The sequence below is a fragment of the Fusarium graminearum genome, chromosome 1 (genome assembly GCF_000240135.3).
Source record: "Fusarium graminearum PH-1 chromosome 1, whole genome shotgun sequence".
NCBI lineage: Eukaryota > Fungi > Ascomycota > Sordariomycetes > Hypocreales > Nectriaceae > Fusarium > Fusarium graminearum.
The window spans coordinates 10,211,787-10,232,216 of record NC_026474.1 but is presented as its reverse complement, the minus strand read 5'-3'; the positions used below and the strand labels follow the sequence as shown (position 1 = coordinate 10,232,216).

The following is a 20,430-nucleotide window of genomic DNA, read 5'->3' as shown; positions in this document are numbered from 1 at the left end:
TCGACTTAGTTATATCGGCATGTGTCTGCTGTTTACGTGAGAACCTTGTTAAAGAAGGGAAAAGACCTACCGCGGGTACCACGTCAGAACAACTCGCCTGACTCACGCAGACCCCCCAGATCATTTAGGTAAACAAATGAATCGTCAGTTAGTCTCCTGTATATGCTACACTGCCTTATAACACCCTCTAAGACGATCCAACCGCGCTCGATCATATTTTCCCTGTGCTGTGGACAAAGGAAAGCTGGCGTTCCAACGGAGTATCAGAATGAGAAAGATGATCTCATAAGCAGGTGGACGACGTGAAGAAAAATGGGAATCCCATGCGTAAAACATCAAAAAGGGCTTCTCTCGCTCCTCTTTCTTTCTTTCTTGCTTGCTTATATCCCACCTCCCGCTCTGCCATGGCATCCTCCCCAACTTTCACAATTCTTGTTATGCGCCTGGTCAGGTCGACGAAGAACGCACGATCCAGATTTGACACCAATACACCGACAAGTTAAGATGCAAGACCTGACATGAGAATACCAACAACACCCTTCATCCCGCACAATTGACACCTTGTTCTTGCTCTTGAACTTCCCGATATTGAGGTCCGAGAAACATGATCGGAGGTGCAGGAGTGACAGACGCCTGGGCTGAATTCGGATCCTAGCCCCTTATACCCAGATAACCAACCATCTACTCCTTCTTCACTTCGGTCTTGGCGGAATCGGCGGGTTTCGTGTCGGCGGAAGCGTTCTCGGCCGCACCGGGGGCGGCTACAGGAGCGGTGTCCTTCTCGGCGGACGTCGGGTTCTTGGAGACCTGGCTGGCGAGGTCTTTGTCTTCGTCGGCGTTGTCAAACATCTCTGTATCATCTGAATCCGTAAGAACCTCAGTGCCATCGCCGAGGAAAATGATCCGGCCTCGGTACCCACCAACTCCAAAACTTCGTCCCTTGTTTTCAGGATCCATCTCATAACCACTGTCGCTATCCTCGAAATTGTGGTGGACACCAGGTCCTCGGAATTCGGCTGTCGAGGGATCATGTCAGTCTTTGCCTCAACTTTTCAATTTGTATGGGGATCGTTCGTACCGTACTCAGGGGGAGCACATGGGCCATCGCCGTTAGCGACTCGGCGGGCGATCTCCTCGTACCACTCATCCTTGGACTTTCCGTTGAGGAAGCCAATGATGCACATGGTCATGTTGTCGCAGCCGACACCGCCGGTCTCAGAGTTGGAGGCCAGGCAGTTGTCCATCATGTTCTCGCAAATCTTTTCGAGTTCCTGCTTGGCAGCGATGCCTCGTCGAACGAACTCAACCACGGCTTGGGAGGATTGGCAATCCCAGATACCTATGCTAGTGAGTATCGTTATTCTTTTACCACGCGAGTTGATTTTTCTTACCGTCGCAAGCAAGGACAAGGAACTCGTCCTCGTCTGTGAGATCATGCTGCTCTACATCGGGGTAGGCAGTGACAATCTGGTTCTCAGGAGATAGTTCAGCGCTCTTCTTGAATTCAAAGTCACCAATAGCACGTGAGAGAGCAAGGTTGCCGTTCACTCGGCCAAAATCGACGAAACCACCGGCGGCTGTGATTCGGTTCTTCTCGTCTGGTGTGAGATGTCAGTATTGTCGTTCGGTTCGCGCCGGAGCGCCGGCTTTCGTGAATGATATAACTGACTCTCGAGTTGGGGCTTGTGGTCCTGTGACAAAGGCTTGGCACGGCCCTTGATACCAAGTACACCTCTCGAATCACCCGCGTTGGCCTGTGTCCTTAAGTCAGCTTCATGTCGAAATTTCGCATACCCCTCCATCAATTAGATTGGGGGCGGTGCCAACATGGGCAAAACGAGTCGATAGGCGAACTGACAACATAGAGTTTGTTGCCAGCAATCAAGCTGACACAGGCTGTGCAGCCAGAAACTTCTTCTTCGTACTTGGGGTCTGACGTCAGTGAAGCATAACTCGTTAGCGTTTGTGGCTCCAGTGATACGGAGTCAAATTGATCAAAATCGAGCACGGAGTAGGGGCGGAGGTTGGCGCATACCGTTGAGAATAGCGCGGTCTGTCGCAAGGAAACCGTCCTTCAATCCCTGAGCATAGTCACCCGACTTAAAAGTGTCCTGCTTGAAGATGATGTTGTGAATGTTTTGTCCAGTAAACAACGCCACCTTGTCACCACCGTGGCCGTCAAAGACACCAAAGAAAGACAGCTTGCTGTCATGAGTTTTGGCCGTGTCGAGGTCGAGAACTGTAGTGTGGGCATCCTCCATGCTGATACGCCAGCCCTGCATAGCCGATACACCGTAGATGAGGCGCTCATCCTCACCCTTCTCCGAAGTCTGCGGAAAAGAAAGAATCGTTAGCATAACAAGATCTTACGACATGCCATGCGGAAATATCGGAGAACAGGATAGAAATAGTGGCGCGGCAAAATGGCAGTCAGAAGAACGAAAAATGAAGCGGAACCGAGGTATCTGGTAATCGATTCCTGCGCCCGACAGGCTGGCGACTGAAGCGCTGCTGGTGGGCTTAGAGAACGAGATTGCGTAGATCCGGAACGAGATCCAGCGCCGCGTGAGGGGCTCATAACTGAGCAAACAATGCCCCTCTCGCGCCAGGTCGGAGTACCAATTTCGAAGGCCAAGAGCAGAGTGAGAAGACACGGGGATGAAGCGCGGGAAAAATTGAGGCACAAAAACGCACCTTCTCGACGACGGGCTCTGACAGTGTCTGACCCATGGTTGTAAATTTGCTATGGCCGGTTCGATCGAGAGAAAACCTAGTGTTGCTGGGACGAGACAAGACGAGAGCGAGCGAGCGTTCAAGCGGATGAGAGAGATGAGAGGAGAGGAGAGAGATCGACCGACGAGGGGTTAGTGGGGGGAAGAGGGTCGATAGCTGGAGAGGAGGGGGGAGATGACGAGATAAGATCTCGACAGAGGATTTTTGGGTGACGAGTTTCAAATATCGAAGATGAGTAGGTGAAAACGGAATACAATAACAAGCAGAGTAGAGTAGAGTTCAGGTAGACAGAAATATGAGTCGGAACGATCTCGGCACCAGGGGGAGCGTGGTCGAAGTGGATTCACGTTGCTTGTCTGTTGATGGAGAACAGAAGTGGGAGATTTCGGCGTGCGAGAGTCTAGATGTGGTGGTGGGAGCTGCCCCAAGGTTTGTTAGGCAGTCCCCAGCTGCTTACGGCGGGGTGCTAGTGCTATAGCTAGCTGTAAGCCTGCTACGCTTTAGTGGTGTTTGTGCTCGACCTTGCAACGGCTCCAGGCAGTTACCAACCTAACAATGAAGCCTTTGAGCACTGGAGGTAGCTACCTAAAAAGCGGGACAGTTCAGTGTATCCCATCCAATCACGGACTAAAAGCATAAACCTCGATTTTCTGACAAGACTCAATAACTAATCAATCTCTGCTCAACTATCACTGAACCTGTTGAAACTCGGATGATAGCAATTAATTGGTACGTGTCAGTCATGGTGTTTTGAACATCATGTCTTGTTTATCAGAGAGCGCCGGCTACTTTGGTCCTAGTAGCGTTCTGATCCAAGGCAGGGGCAAATATAGGCACCATTTCTCGTACATCATCCTTCTTCTGATGGCTGACCCCTGTAACCATAGGAATGAGAATGCCACTGGCAACGACGTAGGTACTGTTCAATTTGGGGTGATACCGTCCATGGCCTCACGTCAGAGGCTATGACGGCACTGAACCATCACTCCAGTGACACTGAAGGTAAATTGAGCTGTATCTATTCAGTTTTACCCACAACTCCAAGATAAAAAACTCAGCAGCTGGCGCCTAAAAAAGCGACCACTCTGACTGCTTTCTTTTTTTTTCGTCGTCACGCGAGAAAAAAATAACTTATCACTTCTTGCCACCTCTAGCCGCGTGCCGTTGGGTTAGGTTTGATCGCATTACTGTGCCACACTGCCTGCCTGCTTGCCCTAGGAGTTGAGTGGTTTGCCCGATACTACACAAAAGCCTCAGGTCCCGGTCAGGTCAGGTCGCGTGAGTGCCATTGCAATGACGGTCCGGTCCGTCTCCAAGAAGTCCATCCCCCATCCGTGCGTGCTTTAGACAAAACAGAAACAGAAACAAACCTGTGGCTGTGGGTGGCTGTTGGATAATATGTACCCAGCATCCCAGCATCCATTAACCCGAGGCCCATGATGCTTCTGCATGTCCTAGGTACTTTGGATAACTATACACACAGGATCTAACTGAATTTATGCAGTTTTAGATGAAATCCCAGACAAAGCCAGCAAGACAGAGGAGTCTGCTATGAGACGACCCATACAAAGTTAACAAATACATAAGACGTTCCTGGTACTTGAAGCTGAAACAGTTCCACTTGGACAATGTTTACCCTATAGACTACAGTAGAGCCAATTTGTTTCTTCAAAACACCAACATCATGCCACTCGTTTATTCCAGTTCGTGTCATGTTACATAAGTCTGCATCCTCTTATCATTTTGTATTAACGTCTGGCATCCAACTCATTACCGACTTTTATCAACGAAAACCGAGATGATCAAAAGGGTATGTATTGAAACCATCCTTCTCCTAGGGGTATAGTTCTCGTGTTTACTAAATGCAAGCAAAAGTAATGTTAACGCAACCAAGTAACTGGCTGACACCCTGTTGTATATGCTATCACAACATTAACCTCCTCCATAATATAATTCTCTAAGAAAACACCTCCCACATTATCTATCGATATAAAAGCACTAAGCGCTGGGTATCTGGTGCGTTTCATTTATTCCCAAAATAATGATTCAATCCACTCGCTCAAAGAAAGGCGTAGCTCCCTCCATCTGACTTCCTCCCCGAATCTTCTCGTTTCCAATGCGTCGGTGAGCTTCGAACTGGTCTGGTGTCCCGGCTGCCTGGTACAACAAGCGGGTCGACGCTCAAACGAGACATCTTGCTCATAGAATGGCCAAAGCCTTGCCGTAGTGATGCCAACGAATCCCTAATGCTATTTGGCCCATCACCCCATTGGCTTGGAGATATTAGTTCTGAGCTTGCCCGCTGTCCAGGCTGTGTACCATCGCGGGTTGAGCTCATTGCTGTGCTTGGTCGAAGCGGATGAAATGGTGATTCATCCACAAGCTGATGATATGACATGTTTGTCGTGTCGCCTTGTGCATCATACACTCGCCAATTCTCCCTTGATCCAAACGAGGGGTCCGCAAAAAGCCCCCTTGGAATATCCAAGTCGTACCATGCTCTGCTGCTTGGTCGACTACTTTCGCCAAGAAGCTGTTGACTTGATAGACGCACTAATTCCGGTCTTCTTAGCACCGGTATACTTTGAGCGGCCTCTATTGATGGGCCTTCACCATCGGCGGTTGAAGCATTGAATCTTGCACCTGGTGTATGTGCCGAGAACCCACCAGTCAGAAGTCTCGGGCTCGATTGATGGGACGATGCAAATGCCAAAGAGCTGTCATTGGCACTTGTGTAGTATTCGGAACCCTGCTGAAAGACTGCTCTCTGCGAATGGATGCTGGGATAGCCATTGAGAGACGGGACTGTTGGATCGACATCTCTCCTGAATGACCTTGGTCTTGCGTCGGATAAAAGCACCGGTGGCGGTATTAACTTATGAGTTGACTCTGATAAACCCGAGTTTGTCCGTTGACTCCTGAATGATGTACGGCTTTGCCATCCTGCTGCCACTGCGGGTCCTTCAACTGTTACCCATGATCGTCTACCATCCTCACTATTCGACGTGCTGTTGGACCGTGAGAAACTGGTATTCGAGTCTTCTGCAACGAACATTGGAGGAACCTGAGGCGTTACCATGAACCCCAGTGTTGGAGATGCCATGACCAGAGTTTCCGAGTCCACCTCGGAATGTTGAGTGCGCAATGGCCGGCGTGGTTGCTGCCCTGCACCTGCTATACTCGGAACTTTGTTGGTTTCCTGCATGGCAGCTGCGCCCCCATTCACGCGAAGGCTCTCAAGAACGGGCCCTGATATTTTGTTGTGGAATTTAGAGGAAAGATACGTCTGTTGTTTTCGGCGGCGACGGAGAAGGCAGCAGATGAGAAGCGTGGAGAGAAACACCACAACCAAAAGAGGGAGAAGAATTGCAAGGAGGAGAGTACCTGTTGTCAACCCTCCATCAGAATCTGCCAGCTGTACACCAGGACTAGAAGAAGTCTCAGTGGGAGCAACGGATGTAGACGTGCTCGAGGATGTCGAAGAAGTACGCGATCCAGTTGTTGACGAGGATGTATGTTCGAATTGCAGAACGTTCACTTCCAGAATTTCCGTCTCTGAATCATCAGAGGTCTTCGATGAGGCTGTTACGGAAATTCTGAAATCTTGTGAGGCAGATACAGGGGCTTTGCCAGTGATGTTAAACCCGTTGAGCTTGAGCCAGCCTTTGTTTGGTGTAATCGAAATGCCAAGATCGATATCTTCTGGGTCCCAAAAATAAGGCTCCAGGTCGATATTGACATCTTGCCCAGCCTCAATCTCGATACTGTCGAAAGTTGAGCGAAACAGGGCGGTGGAAACATTGACAGTGGCGTATATGTTGAGTGTGTCTTGGTATGGATCGCGCAATGTAATGGTGAAATTGGTTGAATGGTCGCTTTTCCCTGGTGTGCCCTCAATATCCCACGTATTCTCATCTAGAGACAACCATTTAGGTAAACCATCTGTTGAGACCTCAATATCTTCTGTATCAACTGATTTGTTGTCGAGTTTTATATTATCCGCCAGTCCACGATATACAAGTTTCCTTCCTCGTGTGGTATTCATAGAGATGATCGGGTCGTCTGAGCTGAGCCTGTGCCTACCCACAACAACGGAGAATGCAACTGACACCGCTGAGAATCCCACGATATCCGATGCAACAAGTTCGAAGTCAAAGGTTTGAGGAGGTTGTATAAGCGACTCGAGAGAAGGAGTTTGTCCGCTGAATGTTAAGGAATTGGCATCAAACCTCATCCAGGCCGGCAGGGGACTGCCATCACCCGACGTTGCATAATAGTTGATCATATTGGGCTGGTGGTCAAACGTTTCAGAGTCAAAAGTGAAGCTAATGTCGGCGGAAGGATACGAAGTCAGTGATGATGGGGGCGAGTAATCACCAAAGCCCTCGATCTGTTCTAACAATGGTATTTTTATGGACGGGCTTTTGTTTCTCGAGATGACTAGAGTTGAACTGAGAGTCGTTGAACCAGAATCATCTTTGGCAATTACTTCAATTGTTTGGCCCACCACATCACCGCTCGGGATGGTGTCGTTGGTTGGTATACCGTAAAGTCGACGACGCTCGCTGTCGATAGAGAGCCATTCTGGCGCATTGCCGAGTAAGTATGAGATATTGGAGTCTGAGCGAAACGTATATTTGGAAAAAATGTAAGAGAAAGGCTCGTCCACTCGAGCTACTGGAGGTAATTGGGAATTGATTGGGTAGTTAATTGTCGGCTGAGAGTTTGTAAAACGAACAATGCTAAGAAGAAGCATAGCAATTGTGAAAACCATCGTGACATGACAATGCACCTTTCAGTGCCGGATCATGAATACGGTCAGTATGAAACGCCATACATGAGAAAAGAGACGTGATGGATATGAACGGAAGGATGAGAGAAGAAGAGAAGGAATTAGGAAGGCCGGGACATTGATCAGTCGTGCGAAGGCATATCGGTAGTGACATTTTGATGGCTGGTAGAATGAAGACTTGAATTCAAGGAATACTGCACCCTTCATTCCTGCATGGCTTTTTTTACTGGGCCATTCTGGACCACGGGAGAAAATTGGTGGTGTTAGTCGATCAAGGGAACTATTCCTGGGTTCGGTTATCCATTGCAAGAAGAGGCAAGATGTCTCAGCTTGAAGCTATTCGTGAAGAAGAGACATCGACATGTGGCGAGCGTCATAAGAATAGGTAGTAGCAGTGTTCCTGTCCCAGGCTGGTAAAGCCGTGAACACATTCCTTTGTAAGGCCTGCTCATAGAGGCGTGGGTGAAACATTTGAGACCACCCAACCTATCACACAATTCATTCAACAGGGTCATCTTGAGGGATGATATATCGAAATGCCCACCGAGGTCTAATAGTCAGAGAGGGAGAACCAATAATTGGTAGTGGTCGTGTTGCTGCAAGCACATATATTGTCTATAAATTCGTCCATGGTCCCTTGAATGCGATGAAATCCAACAAGGGCGTTGATCTCCAATGATTTGTCTGTCTATGGGCTTAAGATAGTCGAGAACTACTCAATACTCTTCTACCCAGCGCACTCACTTGAGTGAAGAGTATATGTGAGCCAATAGCAGGTCGGTCCTATTCGCACAAGGGCAGGATAGGGATCTACTGTGTGGAGGAACCCTTATCGACTGCTCAGTATTCTGTCCGACTTAGTTGCCACTGTAAGTCCCACATAGTTCAACGGGCCAATCGCCCGAATGTCACAATGACTCTTCGCAACGGAGGATAAGTCGCACTTTGATCGACGGCGGTAAAATTAAAAAATTAAAAAGGGTCGGGTCCATTTGAGTCTGGATCGCACCCGCATGCAAGTGAAAAACACAAACACACGAGTAATCGGCCCAAGTCGAAGAGGAGTAAAAGAGGAGTGGCCAAATAGAAAATGATACAATAGGTGGAAGATGGTGAATAAAAAGAGGATGATAGAAAGTTAATGGAAGCCTGTCTTAATCTAGGTTAGCAGGCAAGGCAGGCGCAAGTGGGCAGAAAGGTAAGGAAGGTAAGGTAAACGTTAAGCAGGCAAGTGCTTTCAATAAGGGCAGAGGGCAGGAGAAGCCATCCATAGGACGTTACTCGTTACCCGTTACTCCTTCCATTTTCACTTCCACCCGACTTCAATCACCTCAACTCATTTTCAGGGCAGCACTTCTCGCGCTCCACTGCATCCCTCAAGAACCAACCCTCCCTTACTTAGCTTGTGAGGAAGTGCGAGTCGAGATAGCACGAAATACTGTATACCGTCAATTTTCTTCCTGCCTATCACCCAAGAACTCAAGCAGAAGGCAACAAAAGACCTCCATCATGAGTAGTCCGCCGTCATCTCCCTTGATGGACCCTGTCACCATCAGCGAGGATATCGCTCCATTGCCATCCTTCAAGGCCAGTGGTGTTGCGGATGTTGATTTCGATGGCGTTCTTTCTAAACCGCTCAAGGTGCACGAAGATGTCCGGTCTGGTTGTGGTGGCCAGACGTGGCCAGCAGGAATGCTTCTCGGCAAGCATATGCTGCGCTACCACAAAGACCGACTGGTTGATGCTCAAATGTGAGTTTTAACTTTACTCCCCAACATGCCGCACGCACGTGACTTGTATCAAAGAGCCTTTGTTTATGCTTGCACAGAAAGTGCATGAGTAGCACCAATGACAGAGCGAACTTGCTGACTCGTTGGTCACAGATTGGAACTCGGAGCTGGAGGCGGTCTCATAGGGCTTGCCATCGCCTTGGAATGCTCACTTCGAAATCCGCTGTTGGTGACAGACCAGCTGGAAATGTTCGAGCTGATGCAGCATAACATCGAGCTAAACAACTTACAAGACAAGGCGAAAGCCATGGTGCTCAACTGGTGCGTATTACTCAATATGTTGTTATGCATGACTTCCTATTCGATGAAAACAGGGAATGGAGGATCGACTTGCTGACAATGCGCCTGACTGTGTAGGGGAGAGGATTTGCCAGCAGCTGTACTGGAGCAAAAACCAGATGTGATCCTGGCTGGCGAATGCGTCTACTTCGAACCAGCATTTCCGCTCTTGATGTCTACACTCAAGGCTTTACTCGAACTTAACCCCAACGCAGTTGTGTATTTCTGTTTCAAGAAGAGGAGACGAGCTGATATGAACTTTGTCAAGATGGCGAAAAAAGCCTTCAAGGTGGAAGAGATCTTCGATGAGGACCGACCCGTCTTTCAGCGCCAGGGTCTTTTCCTTTTCTCATTTACCAGCCGCCCAAGTCCAACCAGAGCCACCAAGAGCCAAAGTGATCCTCAATCTGTTGAATGATGATGGTGTGTCAAAGAGTGCTTTGTTCTGACAGCATGATGCTTTGTTGGCATGCACTTAGATACTGTCCGCACATGTTGAGCCCTAATATGCGAACCCGATTGGTTCCCTTGAAATGAGAAGGCAATGCTACAAGAAGACTACGAAAAAGCAGTGCTGGGGGTCCTCGACGTCTCAAGCCATCTGCCTTTCAGAGGCATATGTTGCTTATATTTGAGTTGGGGGTGACATGCGGGAAAGCTACATGGGTTCCCCATAAGTTGACTATTATTTCACCGAGGTCGAGAGGTTGAACTGTGAAAGACTGTAAGAGATGCAGAGTGCCCACTCGGTCTGTTTATTCTTTGCGGGACCTGCGTCTCTTCCTAACCTATGGCCTTTGTTAGACAAAACACACTGTGGCCGGCTTGACCGACGGTTTTGCTTTGTCAAGAAGCAAATGCAAACAAGGAGCGAACAGAGCGCTTGTAAAGTCGGGCTAGGGATTTATGAAGGCGGGAAATTTTCAAGCACACCGCAATACTTTGCATCACATCACACTAGCAATGAAAATATGTTATCGGAGACAACGAAGCAAAGAGAAGAAAGAAGTTGACGCCTGAGTTGCGAAGTGTTCACGTCACGCATGCATTGGCGCCAAACATTATGCCGAAGGACCAACGAGAGAAGGTGACAAAGAAGAGCTTTTTCCCTCACACCATGGTTTTTTTGGTGTTACTTTTTACTACTACCAAGTACTCTTTCTTACTGCTTCCGCTGCTGCAAGCCATGAACCGTTGAGTGGTTTATTAGTGGATGAAGTGGCACTCAAGCTTACCGTTGTCCTGAACCTGGGAAGAAACGGGTCTCGTTTCAACTTGGCGTATAGCTGCCTCCACACCTCCTTGATGCACGTTGACTCGTCTGGTTGTTAATGAGTGTTCTAAAGCCTCTTTTAAGCCTCTGCGTTTCGGCCAGACACAGGGCGCCAACCGAGGTGACAACTCAGACATCGATTCTTTCCCCCTCTCAGGAATAAGTGTCACTGTTAACTACTAAGATGCTGACTCCTTGTTTTCACGCTCTGCAGGACTCCCGCCATGTCCCAGGTACATCGACACTGCCATTGGTTGCCTCTCGTTAGCCTGACAAGATCTCACTCGGAAGCTGACGAACAGTACGGCCCCTTGCAGGTTGACCAATCGCGATAGCCCTGTGAGCAAACATGCCTTGAGTCGAACCACCAAGTCCGCAGAGGTTGTGAGGGCTACGAAAACAAAGTTGGCACTTGATGTTTCGACAACATGACTCTAGAAGTCTGCATACCATACCAGCACCATGTTCGCTGCACTGTACCGAGTTGACGCGCGGCTCAGTTTTATAGGCTCGACTGAGTCGTCATCCATTTAGCATGTTCACAGATGCAATGCAGTAGCCGACTGGAAATAGGCTTGGACAAAACAAGCTGGCTGGCTAGTTTGTCGGCAGGCTGGTAATAAATTCAGCACCTCTATACGATAAAATGCCCCTTGAAGGTGCCACAGCACCCCTGATGAGCGACAAAGCTCAATTGTTCCTGCCCCTTGCCCTCTCCGCAGGCCTCCCTCTGTTTTACCGTGTAGCGTATGGCTTATTCTTACGTAGCTGTTAGGGCAGTCTGCTTGCATGGTCCAGGGAAGTGTTTTATGGCTGGCTCCGGCAGATCCTAATGGCAGAGTCTCAGTGCTGGCAGGTTGCCACGTCCGTGCTGGTGGCCCGTTTCGTATCCGCCCACCACTTCGGAACAAGACCAGGCACGAGAAAATTGAAAGACAAGGGGCACTGTGAGGGCGGTCGACTAGCCTGCTGGCTTGGAATTGAGTGGGTGGCTGTGGGTTTCTCTTTGGCACTTTGGAAGAGGAAGGAAAAAAAACCACGCGTGGCCAGGGCCCCTCAAAAGCGGACCTTTCTCAGCTGCTGCTATGGTACCTTACCGGGGATGAATCCGGTACGACGCCGTCTGGACTGGTGTTGCTGATATTGAGGTACCCTGGACTCACTCGTGGTTGGTTGCTTGCGGATGCATGCATCGTTGGTAAAGGCTGGCACACCTATAGTCTGGGTACCTGGCTAAGTGCAAGGTACAGGCTGCTAGTCTAAAGCCAAGTCTTCTAAGAACTAGCATGGGAATCCGGCGCTGCCTTTTACGGCGAGGCGTAGCAGGTATTAAAAGAAGGCCCAATTCCTCCCCTTGTTTCGTTTCCTTCACATAAGATCTCGTCGAGTTCAAACATCATTCCTTCCCACTGAGCACTGAGCCGGACTCTCTCTCTCAACGCACACACTCCCTCACAAGACGTACAAAGTCAATTTATTCAGCTATCTTTTTGAGCAGATTCATTCCTGTGGAAAAGAATCTCTCCTAGCCTTCCTTAACCAATCGCGTTGAGATACCCAATCGTCTACACAACAGACGTACCACAGTTACAACCACTCCTTGGTTGACAAACAGAACTCGAAACAAAAACCAATAAACAAAATGAAGTCTTTCACACTTGCTTCTGCTTTCCTCGCCGCTGCGGCCGTTGCACAGCCCCACGGCAGCCCTCACGGAGTCCACCACCGCCGTCACCACCAGAACGACAAGCGTGATGTCGTCACCGAGGTTGAGTGGGTTACTGAGGTCGAGTACGTTACCAAGATGGTCGATGCCACCACCACCGTCTGGGTCCGTCCTGAGGCCGCCACCTCTGCTCCCGCTGTAGAGGAGACCCCCGAGGCTGAGCCCACCACTGCTGCTCCCAAGAAGGAGAAGAAGCCTGCTCCTCCTCCCGCTCCTACCACCACCATGGTTACCAGCGTCTACACTCCCCCCCCTCCTCCTCCTGAGACCACTACTGAGGCTGAGGTTGCCCCCGAGCCTACCTCTGAGGCCCCTGCTCCCGTTGAGACCACCCAGGCTCCTGCTCCCAAGCCCATCATCAAGGCCCCCGTTGTCAAGGCCCCCAAGAAGGAGCCTGAGCCTGAACCCACTGTTGAGGCCGAGCCTGAGATCGAGTCCCCTGCCGTCAAGGCCCCCATTCAGCAGGAGAAGGTTGCCAAGCCCGCATCTGGCGGCAGCTCTGCTGCCAAGTCCGGAGAGTTCACTTACTACGACATTGGCCAGGGTGCTTGCGGTCAGGACGACTCTGGCAAGGACGACTCTATCAACATTGTCGCTCTCTCTCACCTTCTGATGGGCCCCTCCTCCAACGACAACCCCATGTGCGGCAAGACCATCACCATCAAGGCCAACGGCAAGACTGCTCAGGCTACCGTTGCTGACAAGTGTATGGGCTGTGCCATGAACGATATCGATGTCAGCCGCAAGGTCTACATGGAGATCTGGGGCAGCCTCGACTCTGGCCGCACTGAGGTCGAGTGGTGGTTCAACTAAGCGCTATGACAAGCATGCCATGATTTCTTGGATCATGAAAACACTACGAAGGATACCCTTTTCTTACGACTTGTTCTTTTCATGAAGCGGGAATCTCTTAACACCCCCTAGACGGCGCTGGGGTGTACTACAACAAAAAAGGGTCTTTGACCCGGAGATTCTGGATGGGGTGTTTTGGTTTCTTGAGGCGGAATCAGCCACGGTTGACATTCGTTACTTCTATTGTACATAAATTTTGATATGCCGTTCGGATAGACAAACAAAACTATGATGAAACCCTTGAATAGGGCCTTTCACTTTTTGGATACATTACTTGGCGTTTTAAATTGCTCCCCCACATGTCGCGATGTCGCATTGTCCGAGCTTACTGTCTAATCTTAGAGACAAATGAAGGAAGCGAATGTTTAATTTAGAATCCTGGTTGTTGGCTGCTAAATCACGTCGGTATACCCATGTAACGTCCCCATTGCGGCGTCGACTTTAAATGAGCCTTATCCAGAAGGTGAAACTTAGGTCAATTAACGAGCCAGCCAACGAAAACGGATACCTTAAAACTCTTAATGAATATCCCTCGGACAATAAAATGACATCTTTTGGCAATAAAGCAAGGGCCCTTATGACGGTCTATTACATGGGACAGAGCGATTAGCTAGCGACACGGACAAGTTTCCAGGGGTAAGAGGCTGGGTTTCGACGCAGTTTAACAAAGCCACTCCCTTTCAGCTAGAACTATTGAAAGCGTCAATTTAGGGGACAGCCCAATCAATAAGTGAAAGACATATATCACGTAGGACGAGGGATCGTGATGTGTCCTAAAAAAGGAGCAAGTGATTGTAAAGGGTACATACGGTTAGTCGACAATTCTGTGCCTGACAACGGCGTTTTGAATACGAACTATGAATACGGATACAAATAATAGGCGGCCTTGGCAGACTCGGCAACTCCTCGCAAAACCCGCGTTTGGTAGTGTTGCATGTCCATCTAATGGTACAGCAGCATTTCAGTGTTCACGTATTTCCCATGTCCCCCTGTCAGAAGGGACGATCAAAGCACAAGCAACAGCACAGATCCCATCGGTTACTCCTAGTCTTAAGTCATGAAATTAGCGGCATGTAGCGTGTGTACTCTCAAGCCGTTATAGCAGGTTCAGCAACTCCTCTACATAGCGGCGTGTGTCAACACCGATGCCTTGAGCGAGCTTGCCTGCGCCCTCGGTCGTATCAGTACGAAAGCCGACGTGGTCACTTGCACGGCGGATGAGGAATATCTCCTTGGCAACATCCGGGTGGCGCGAGTCAGGGCCAGAATACTTTCTCTCATCTTCTTCAGGAGCGGCCTCGTCTTCCGTATCTGCACCAGCACCGCCTTCTTGGATGGTTGAGAGGGTGCTATTTGTGGTAGCATCCTCCAGGCGGTCAAGCAAGCGTGTCCAGACGATCCACCATCCACGACTGGACTTTTCAGTGCGTTCAAGAGCAGTTGACCGGGACCGAGTACCGACATAAAGATTCACGAGGTGAAGATGAGTGCTGAGGGCATCAGAGCGGGTCCAAGTTTCCGAATCATCATAAGACTCGGGAATGTTAGGTATAGACGTGTGAACGGTTAATGAGACAGGGTCCCAGACGAGATCATAGATACTGTTGGTCAAGCTGTTGCTGCTAGAGCCATTGTCAAGACCAGGTCGCACGGGACGATACCTTGTTGAGAGGAGAAGAGGTTTGCGGAGAGGCGCCAGTTGGTGATGTATGGAGCGATATAAAGAATCCATAGCAAGGGAATCTGTTCGCAGGTTGAACAAAAAGGTAAACACAAATGGCCGGTTGACATAAACAACAACGCGCAGCTTCATGGCCTTGTTGAGATCGTGTGAATCGTAGCCAGGTATCATGTTCCCAACCACCTGGGATTGAACAAGAGAACTGGCAGGGTGTTCAAAGTCACGCACTGTTATGGCCTCTGGTCTATCCAAAGCCTCGCTCTCAAGCTCGATATTGATGGTCCGCAAGACAGTCCGGGAATTGTGTTCTCCGTCACCAGCGTCGTCAGAGCTTGCACTATCAGTTCCGCTGTACTCCTGGTCTATTTCACCCTTGAGCCCAATGAGATAATGGCCAGCAGCCTCATACGAGGGTGTGCGCTCTGTCAAGTTCGGCCGAGTGGTTTTGGAGGTATCTTGAGCAGGCTTGTCATCCTGCTTGGTGATCTCTGGCTGATTGGGAGAAGTGTCACCACTAACACCAACGCCTCCAGGCAAAGACCAATAAGTACCGTATCCCAATTTGAGATAGCTAACCATTTTATCCAGCCTGCCATCTTCAGACGTTTGTTCCTGTGGCTGGTCTTTGCCAGCAGAATCATCTGTGGTTGCCTGCTCTGTGGGCGCCTTGGCGGGCTCACTAGCTGCTGCTGCTTGTGCTTGATCTTGGGGAACCTGCTGTGATGCGCGATCACCGGCTCTCTTTCTCTTTGCGCGCCGAACGGATGTTGGGCTCTCAATAATTCCGTAAGCGTGATTTCCCCAAGTATATAGATCCTCCATCCAGTGCGTCACATCTCTCAGTGATTTTCTGGATATAGCACCTGTTCCTAAGAAAATGGCACCATCGTCAGGACCAGGTTCTCTTCCGGTTCCGAGCCACTGTTCAGGGTCACCATAAGTGTCGTTGGGAGGAGGTGACTCGGGGTTGTAGTCACCGAATTTGGAGACAACAAGATCGACGAGCCCTTCTATGTTCCCGACCAGGCCTTCGAGTACTGCTCGCTCGCCACTGCCTCGATCTTCCTCTCCTACGCCGACCCCCAGTTCACCAGAGGATGCGATAGGGACACCTCCAAAGATATCGCGGGCCGGGTTTCCATGCATCATGACATTCCATGTGGAAAGGTATAGGTCCCAGTAGCGGCTAAGTATTGTGATAAACTTGGTTCGCCTGTTGCGAACAAAGAGGGCGCTCAGCGAAGAGTCATGATGCATAAGGAAGATGCTGTGGGCCCGCAAGAGATCGCGCAACAAGAGACTCGCGGGTTTCATCTCGCGGCTAGAGTATTCGAATCGTTCTTCAGCAGGCGCGCTCTTCTTCGTAGCGAGTCGAGGAGGGAGTGGTAGCTTGGTCAAGTCGATACTCTAGTAGTTCTGGTAAGCAGAGTGCCAGATGAAAGGGGTTGTATATCTTACTGCAAGAATCCACCATCCAGGTTCGAGTTCATGGAGCACAACTCTTGACTTTTCAGTGTCGATAGTGTCTACTGTTGAACCGCTCGCAAAACCGCGACTGAAGCTGGCCATGCCCTGGGCAAGACCAATCTGTCGCAAACGTTCATTGCGCTCCTCGGGGGAAATATTTTGGGTGAGTTGACCACGAGTACGTCGACGCTTGTTCTGCGAGGCCTGGGTGGTAACAGAGGCATAGTAAACAATTTGGTCTTCGATGGTCTCGTCGGTGTTGCCCAGGGTGGGGTTGAAGATGGCAAGAAAGCCGAGCTGAGCGGGCACAACTGTCCCAGGTGTTGAAGGAGCAGCCATTGTTTGAACCTTTGGAACGCCTCGTGTACTGTCGTTCCGTTGGTATGAAATAACCTTGAAGGAGTATTTCGTTCGAGCTTTGGGTTGCGTCGCGCTGGACTCTTCTTATGTGACTAGTTTCGTCACTGTCAAATAATCCTGACGTCGATCGGCGATCGTTAACGTAACGGTCTGCATCCAATGAAGCTCCCAATATCGACCCAGCGCCTCAAAATAACGGGCGCGGATAAAGATACATGAAAGTGTAGAATTAAAGAGGACAGCAGGAAGACGTTAGGAATGAGGGGAAGAAGAGAGGAGATGTTGTCTCTTTTGTGTACGTTTGTAGGTAAAGAGATAGAAAGAGTGACAGGCCTAGACCTTCAATAGATGCAGACAGCCCGAGTACCTACTATACCTAACTTACAGGTATGCGGGCTGTTGTTTTGCCCAATGGCTGTCACAGCGGGGGATAACCTCCGCAGTGAACAAACAGCCAGCAAGTTCAACGTGTGCAAGTGGAACTGAGACTGAGGGAAAGTGATATCACAACGATCGAGATTCGAATTGCCATCCCAATCTCCATTCGGCTGACCCGAGAAATTGGTACAAGGACGCCCAAGCAAACAACTCGACCGGTCAGGTCATAAAAGTCTAGACAGTGCCTATGACCTATCCAAGGCGAGCATTGCAGGGATTGGCATGCGCTTGCAGTCGATCTCGATACAATTGTGCAGAAATATCGCCCCGCCAATTCTCGACTCTCAGATCAACATGCACAATTCCCTGTTTTCCGTGTGTGTCATGTTCCAGATTTACCCTATCCTTTCAGCAATGCCGTAGTGCTAGAGCAATACCCATGGATTAGAATTAGACCTAGACCATCTTTAACACCATGCTGCCCCCGGATTCATTTACAAATAACCGACCAATCAGCCAACTCCAAAAACACATTCCATCTTCATCCCCTCATTATCTTTCCATCGGTTCGTTTTTCTCGCCTCGTCCAAAAACAAACTGTCTTTTCGTGACCATGGCATATGCTTCACTCATGCGCTCTCGCTGATCTTTCAACACCTGTAACGCAGACCTTGTTTGCTCTTCAGCTTCCATGCTCTCAGTCCTGGGAAACCCCCACCTCTTCCGCTCCCTCCTTTGACTACGATCAAAGCTGGAAAACTCGGCCCATATGAAATAAAGAATAAACGTGACAAGTGTTAACGGGATCGTGATAGCCCAGTATAACCGGAACTGTGGCGTAGCCGGAACCCCAATGCCGTGTCCCTTAGTATTGTCCCAGTCGAATAGGTTAGTAGAGAAAAGCGCAGAGATAAAACTGCCTGGTAAGAAGAACATGGTAACAAAAGCCAACGTCTTCATGGAAGCAGCATCCCGAAGAGTAGATATTGAGATGATTGAGTTGGATAGGCTGTAGTTTTCCGATATCAAGTTGTTCAACTGATCATCTTTGTTAGCTTGTTCTCCCAATTCTCATGACCAACATACCACATCAATCTGGATCTGGACTCTCTTCAACGTGTATTCTCGGTCCATAGCCTGCATATCGAGTCGTCTCTGGAGAACCCCGACGTGGTGCTCCATAAGCTCATTTGCCACAGGTGTTGCACTGTCTCTCAAACGCAATTGTTCCTGAGCAAACCCGAGCAGTTTCTGCACTGTCTTATCTTTTCGTTCTGTACTCGCCAAGCGGACTGCAAATCCACTCATCTGTGCACTGAGAGTGCCCAACTCGCCAGCTGCGATATGTTTTCGTTTTGTCTTGAAATCAGAATATCCTGTCCGTGCCTCGATCTGCTGAATGCCCGGCTTCATATTGTTCTGCGTTGTCTCGATTTCTCCGTGAAACATGAACGCAAACAGAAACGCAGGGAACAGTGCATGGCTTGCAGTGTTGAGCTGCCATTTGCTCCTGCTCTTGAGAAGTGTCTTTAAGTTCTCCTGCTCTTTATCGCCAGCTAGGATCATACCATAAGTAACGCTTGGGCGTGAAGCTGGTGGTTTGAAGCAGGTACATGACCATATAGATGCGAGCTTGGGGGCGTAACAGAAACTGTAAGCTCGCTGGGTGGTCTCAGGTTTGACAACTTCAGGAAACGCAGCGACACCAGCGACGCAACTCGAGAAGTAGCTGTATGGGAGGCCAAGACCGAAATTTTCTAGTATTTGGTCCTTGGTATCTTCAGGTAGCTCAACGCGATTATCGTCAAGAATGAACTTGGGCCAGACAAAGCGAAGAATTAGTGATTCTGAACCAGTTGGTACTTTTCTCGTTTCTGTGGCTAGCCATGACGCGACATCAGGTATAGTGACGATCCCTTCATGATAATCGACGATTCCAGTGGCATCATTACACCATAGCTCGCTGTACTTAAAGGAGAGGATGTCGTGGGAATGTTTAAGACGACGAGGATTGAATTCGGCGATCTTGTGGTATATCTCATCCATGGGTGTAAAGCGTTCGCGTCGCAGGAGACAGGCTAGCGGCTCGGCGTATAAAATGCGAACTGTGAGGCTAAATAGAAGCAGTGGTATGTGTACTGTACATATAATTTCAAGGCGTTCCTAACTTGAAGGCGTTGTAGTATCAGGATATGATCATGATCATGACAAGCTGAGGCTGAAGACATTTATTTTGGAATGGCAATGGCGAACCAGATTGACGCCGCCTCAGCTGCTCTTTCCCAACTTCTGAGAGCCTGGAAACCGTTTGGGCCAACCACAACCGCCCGAGTCCAGTTTGAGACAGACCCTTGCTTCTGGAATTGAGACATCACATCATCTGCCGACTCGAGAATTCGAGTCAACAATTGGATTGTAACAAGCCGAGTATCTTGTCGAATTATTTTATACATAGTATGTTGTTTTCCCCACTCCCGAGATAGAAACAGCTTTCAGTTCGATTGTTTTTGTGTAAGCTGCAAATCGCAAACGCACCACACTGTAAGTCTGTAAGACAGAGCTGAGGCGCTAACTTGCACACAGCCGCCCGAATGTCAGCTTCGTGTTCACTGCCACTGTACCAAGCCGCAATAGGGAGTGGTACAATAGCACTGCATTCTACCGCGAGTAAATATCGATGTCCAGGATAGCTAAGGTCGAAGGGCTTTGTGTTGCGAGGGAATATGCTATAGGAACCAATCGCATCAGAATAACTGCAGATCTAACGGCGTAGACCCCTAAGTCCTCATTGTGGATTTGAAGCTTGCCCGCCTGCTCAAGCTCTCCAGCTTCAATTCCAACCCGCCCGGGCCGCTAAAACCGCTGAGCTATGCGTTGGAACTTACCCCGCAGGTCCCCTCTTCAGCGCTTGTCTCAATGCCACCACCAACTCATGCCCAGCCTCCACTGCCGGATGCAGATGAAGCTCAGAATCACATGCATTAAATAATAAAGTGCATTAGACGAATTGACATGAGAAAATAGCGATGAATCAACCCTCAAGGCCATACCAGGATGAACCTTACAGATAGTTGACCATGTCTTTCAGGCCTCCGAATC

At 49.4% G+C, this 20,430-nt stretch overlaps 7 protein-coding genes across 7 annotated transcripts; 3 read left to right on the top strand and 4 right to left on the bottom strand.

Moving 5' to 3' along the window:
- Nucleotides 1–329: 329 nt before the first annotated feature.
- On the bottom strand, nt 330–2,730 carry FGSG_10239 (uncharacterized protein; the record flags this gene model as incomplete). The annotated part of the gene is made up of 7 exons (XM_011320886.1): nt 330–1,016; nt 1,079–1,339; nt 1,392–1,598; nt 1,670–1,754; nt 1,859–1,932; nt 2,036–2,330; nt 2,695–2,730. 7 exons carry the CDS (start codon nt 2,728–2,730, stop codon nt 682–684), a joined length of 1,293 nt encoding a protein of 430 aa, XP_011319188.1. The 3' UTR covers nt 330–681.
- Nucleotides 2,731–3,492: 762 nt separating this feature from the next.
- FGSG_10238 (uncharacterized protein) lies at nt 3,493–4,308 on the top strand (the record flags this gene model as incomplete). Its single annotated transcript, XM_011320885.1, has 3 exons — nt 3,493–3,645; nt 3,888–4,011; nt 4,238–4,308. 3 exons carry the CDS (start codon nt 3,493–3,495, stop codon nt 4,306–4,308), a joined length of 348 nt encoding a protein of 115 aa, XP_011319187.1.
- Nucleotides 4,309–4,792: 484 nt separating this feature from the next.
- FGSG_10237 (uncharacterized protein) lies at nt 4,793–7,507 on the bottom strand (the record flags this gene model as incomplete). The annotated part of the gene is made up of 1 exon (XM_011320884.1): nt 4,793–7,507. The coding sequence occupies one exon, from the start codon at nt 7,505–7,507 to the stop codon at nt 4,793–4,795; it is 2,715 nt and encodes a 904-aa protein (XP_011319186.1).
- A 1,527-nt stretch (nt 7,508–9,034) lies between these two features.
- Nucleotides 9,035–10,575, top strand: FGSG_10236 (uncharacterized protein; the record flags this gene model as incomplete). Its single annotated transcript, XM_011320883.1, has 3 exons — nt 9,035–9,276; nt 9,409–9,576; nt 9,673–10,575. The coding sequence occupies 3 exons, from the start codon at nt 9,035–9,037 to the stop codon at nt 10,010–10,012; spliced, it is 750 nt and encodes a 249-aa protein (XP_011319185.1). The 3' UTR covers nt 10,013–10,575.
- Nucleotides 10,576–12,249: 1,674 nt separating this feature from the next.
- FGSG_10235 (uncharacterized protein) lies at nt 12,250–13,713 on the top strand. Its single transcript, XM_011320882.1, has one exon. It carries the CDS (start codon nt 12,510–12,512, stop codon nt 13,404–13,406), a length of 897 nt encoding a protein of 298 aa, XP_011319184.1. The 5' UTR covers nt 12,250–12,509; the 3' UTR covers nt 13,407–13,713.
- An 828-nt stretch (nt 13,714–14,541) lies between these two features.
- FGSG_10234 (uncharacterized protein) lies at nt 14,542–16,932 on the bottom strand (the record flags this gene model as incomplete). Its single annotated transcript, XM_011320881.1, has 2 exons — nt 14,542–16,533; nt 16,585–16,932. The coding sequence occupies 2 exons, from the start codon at nt 16,930–16,932 to the stop codon at nt 14,542–14,544; spliced, it is 2,340 nt and encodes a 779-aa protein (XP_011319183.1).
- Nucleotides 16,933–17,883: 951 nt separating this feature from the next.
- On the bottom strand, nt 17,884–19,703 carry FGSG_10233 (uncharacterized protein; the record flags this gene model as incomplete). The annotated part of the gene is made up of 3 exons (XM_011320880.1): nt 17,884–18,369; nt 18,418–19,444; nt 19,585–19,703. 3 exons carry the CDS (start codon nt 19,701–19,703, stop codon nt 17,884–17,886), a joined length of 1,632 nt encoding a protein of 543 aa, XP_011319182.1.
- Between the last annotated feature and the right edge of the window lie 727 nt (nt 19,704–20,430).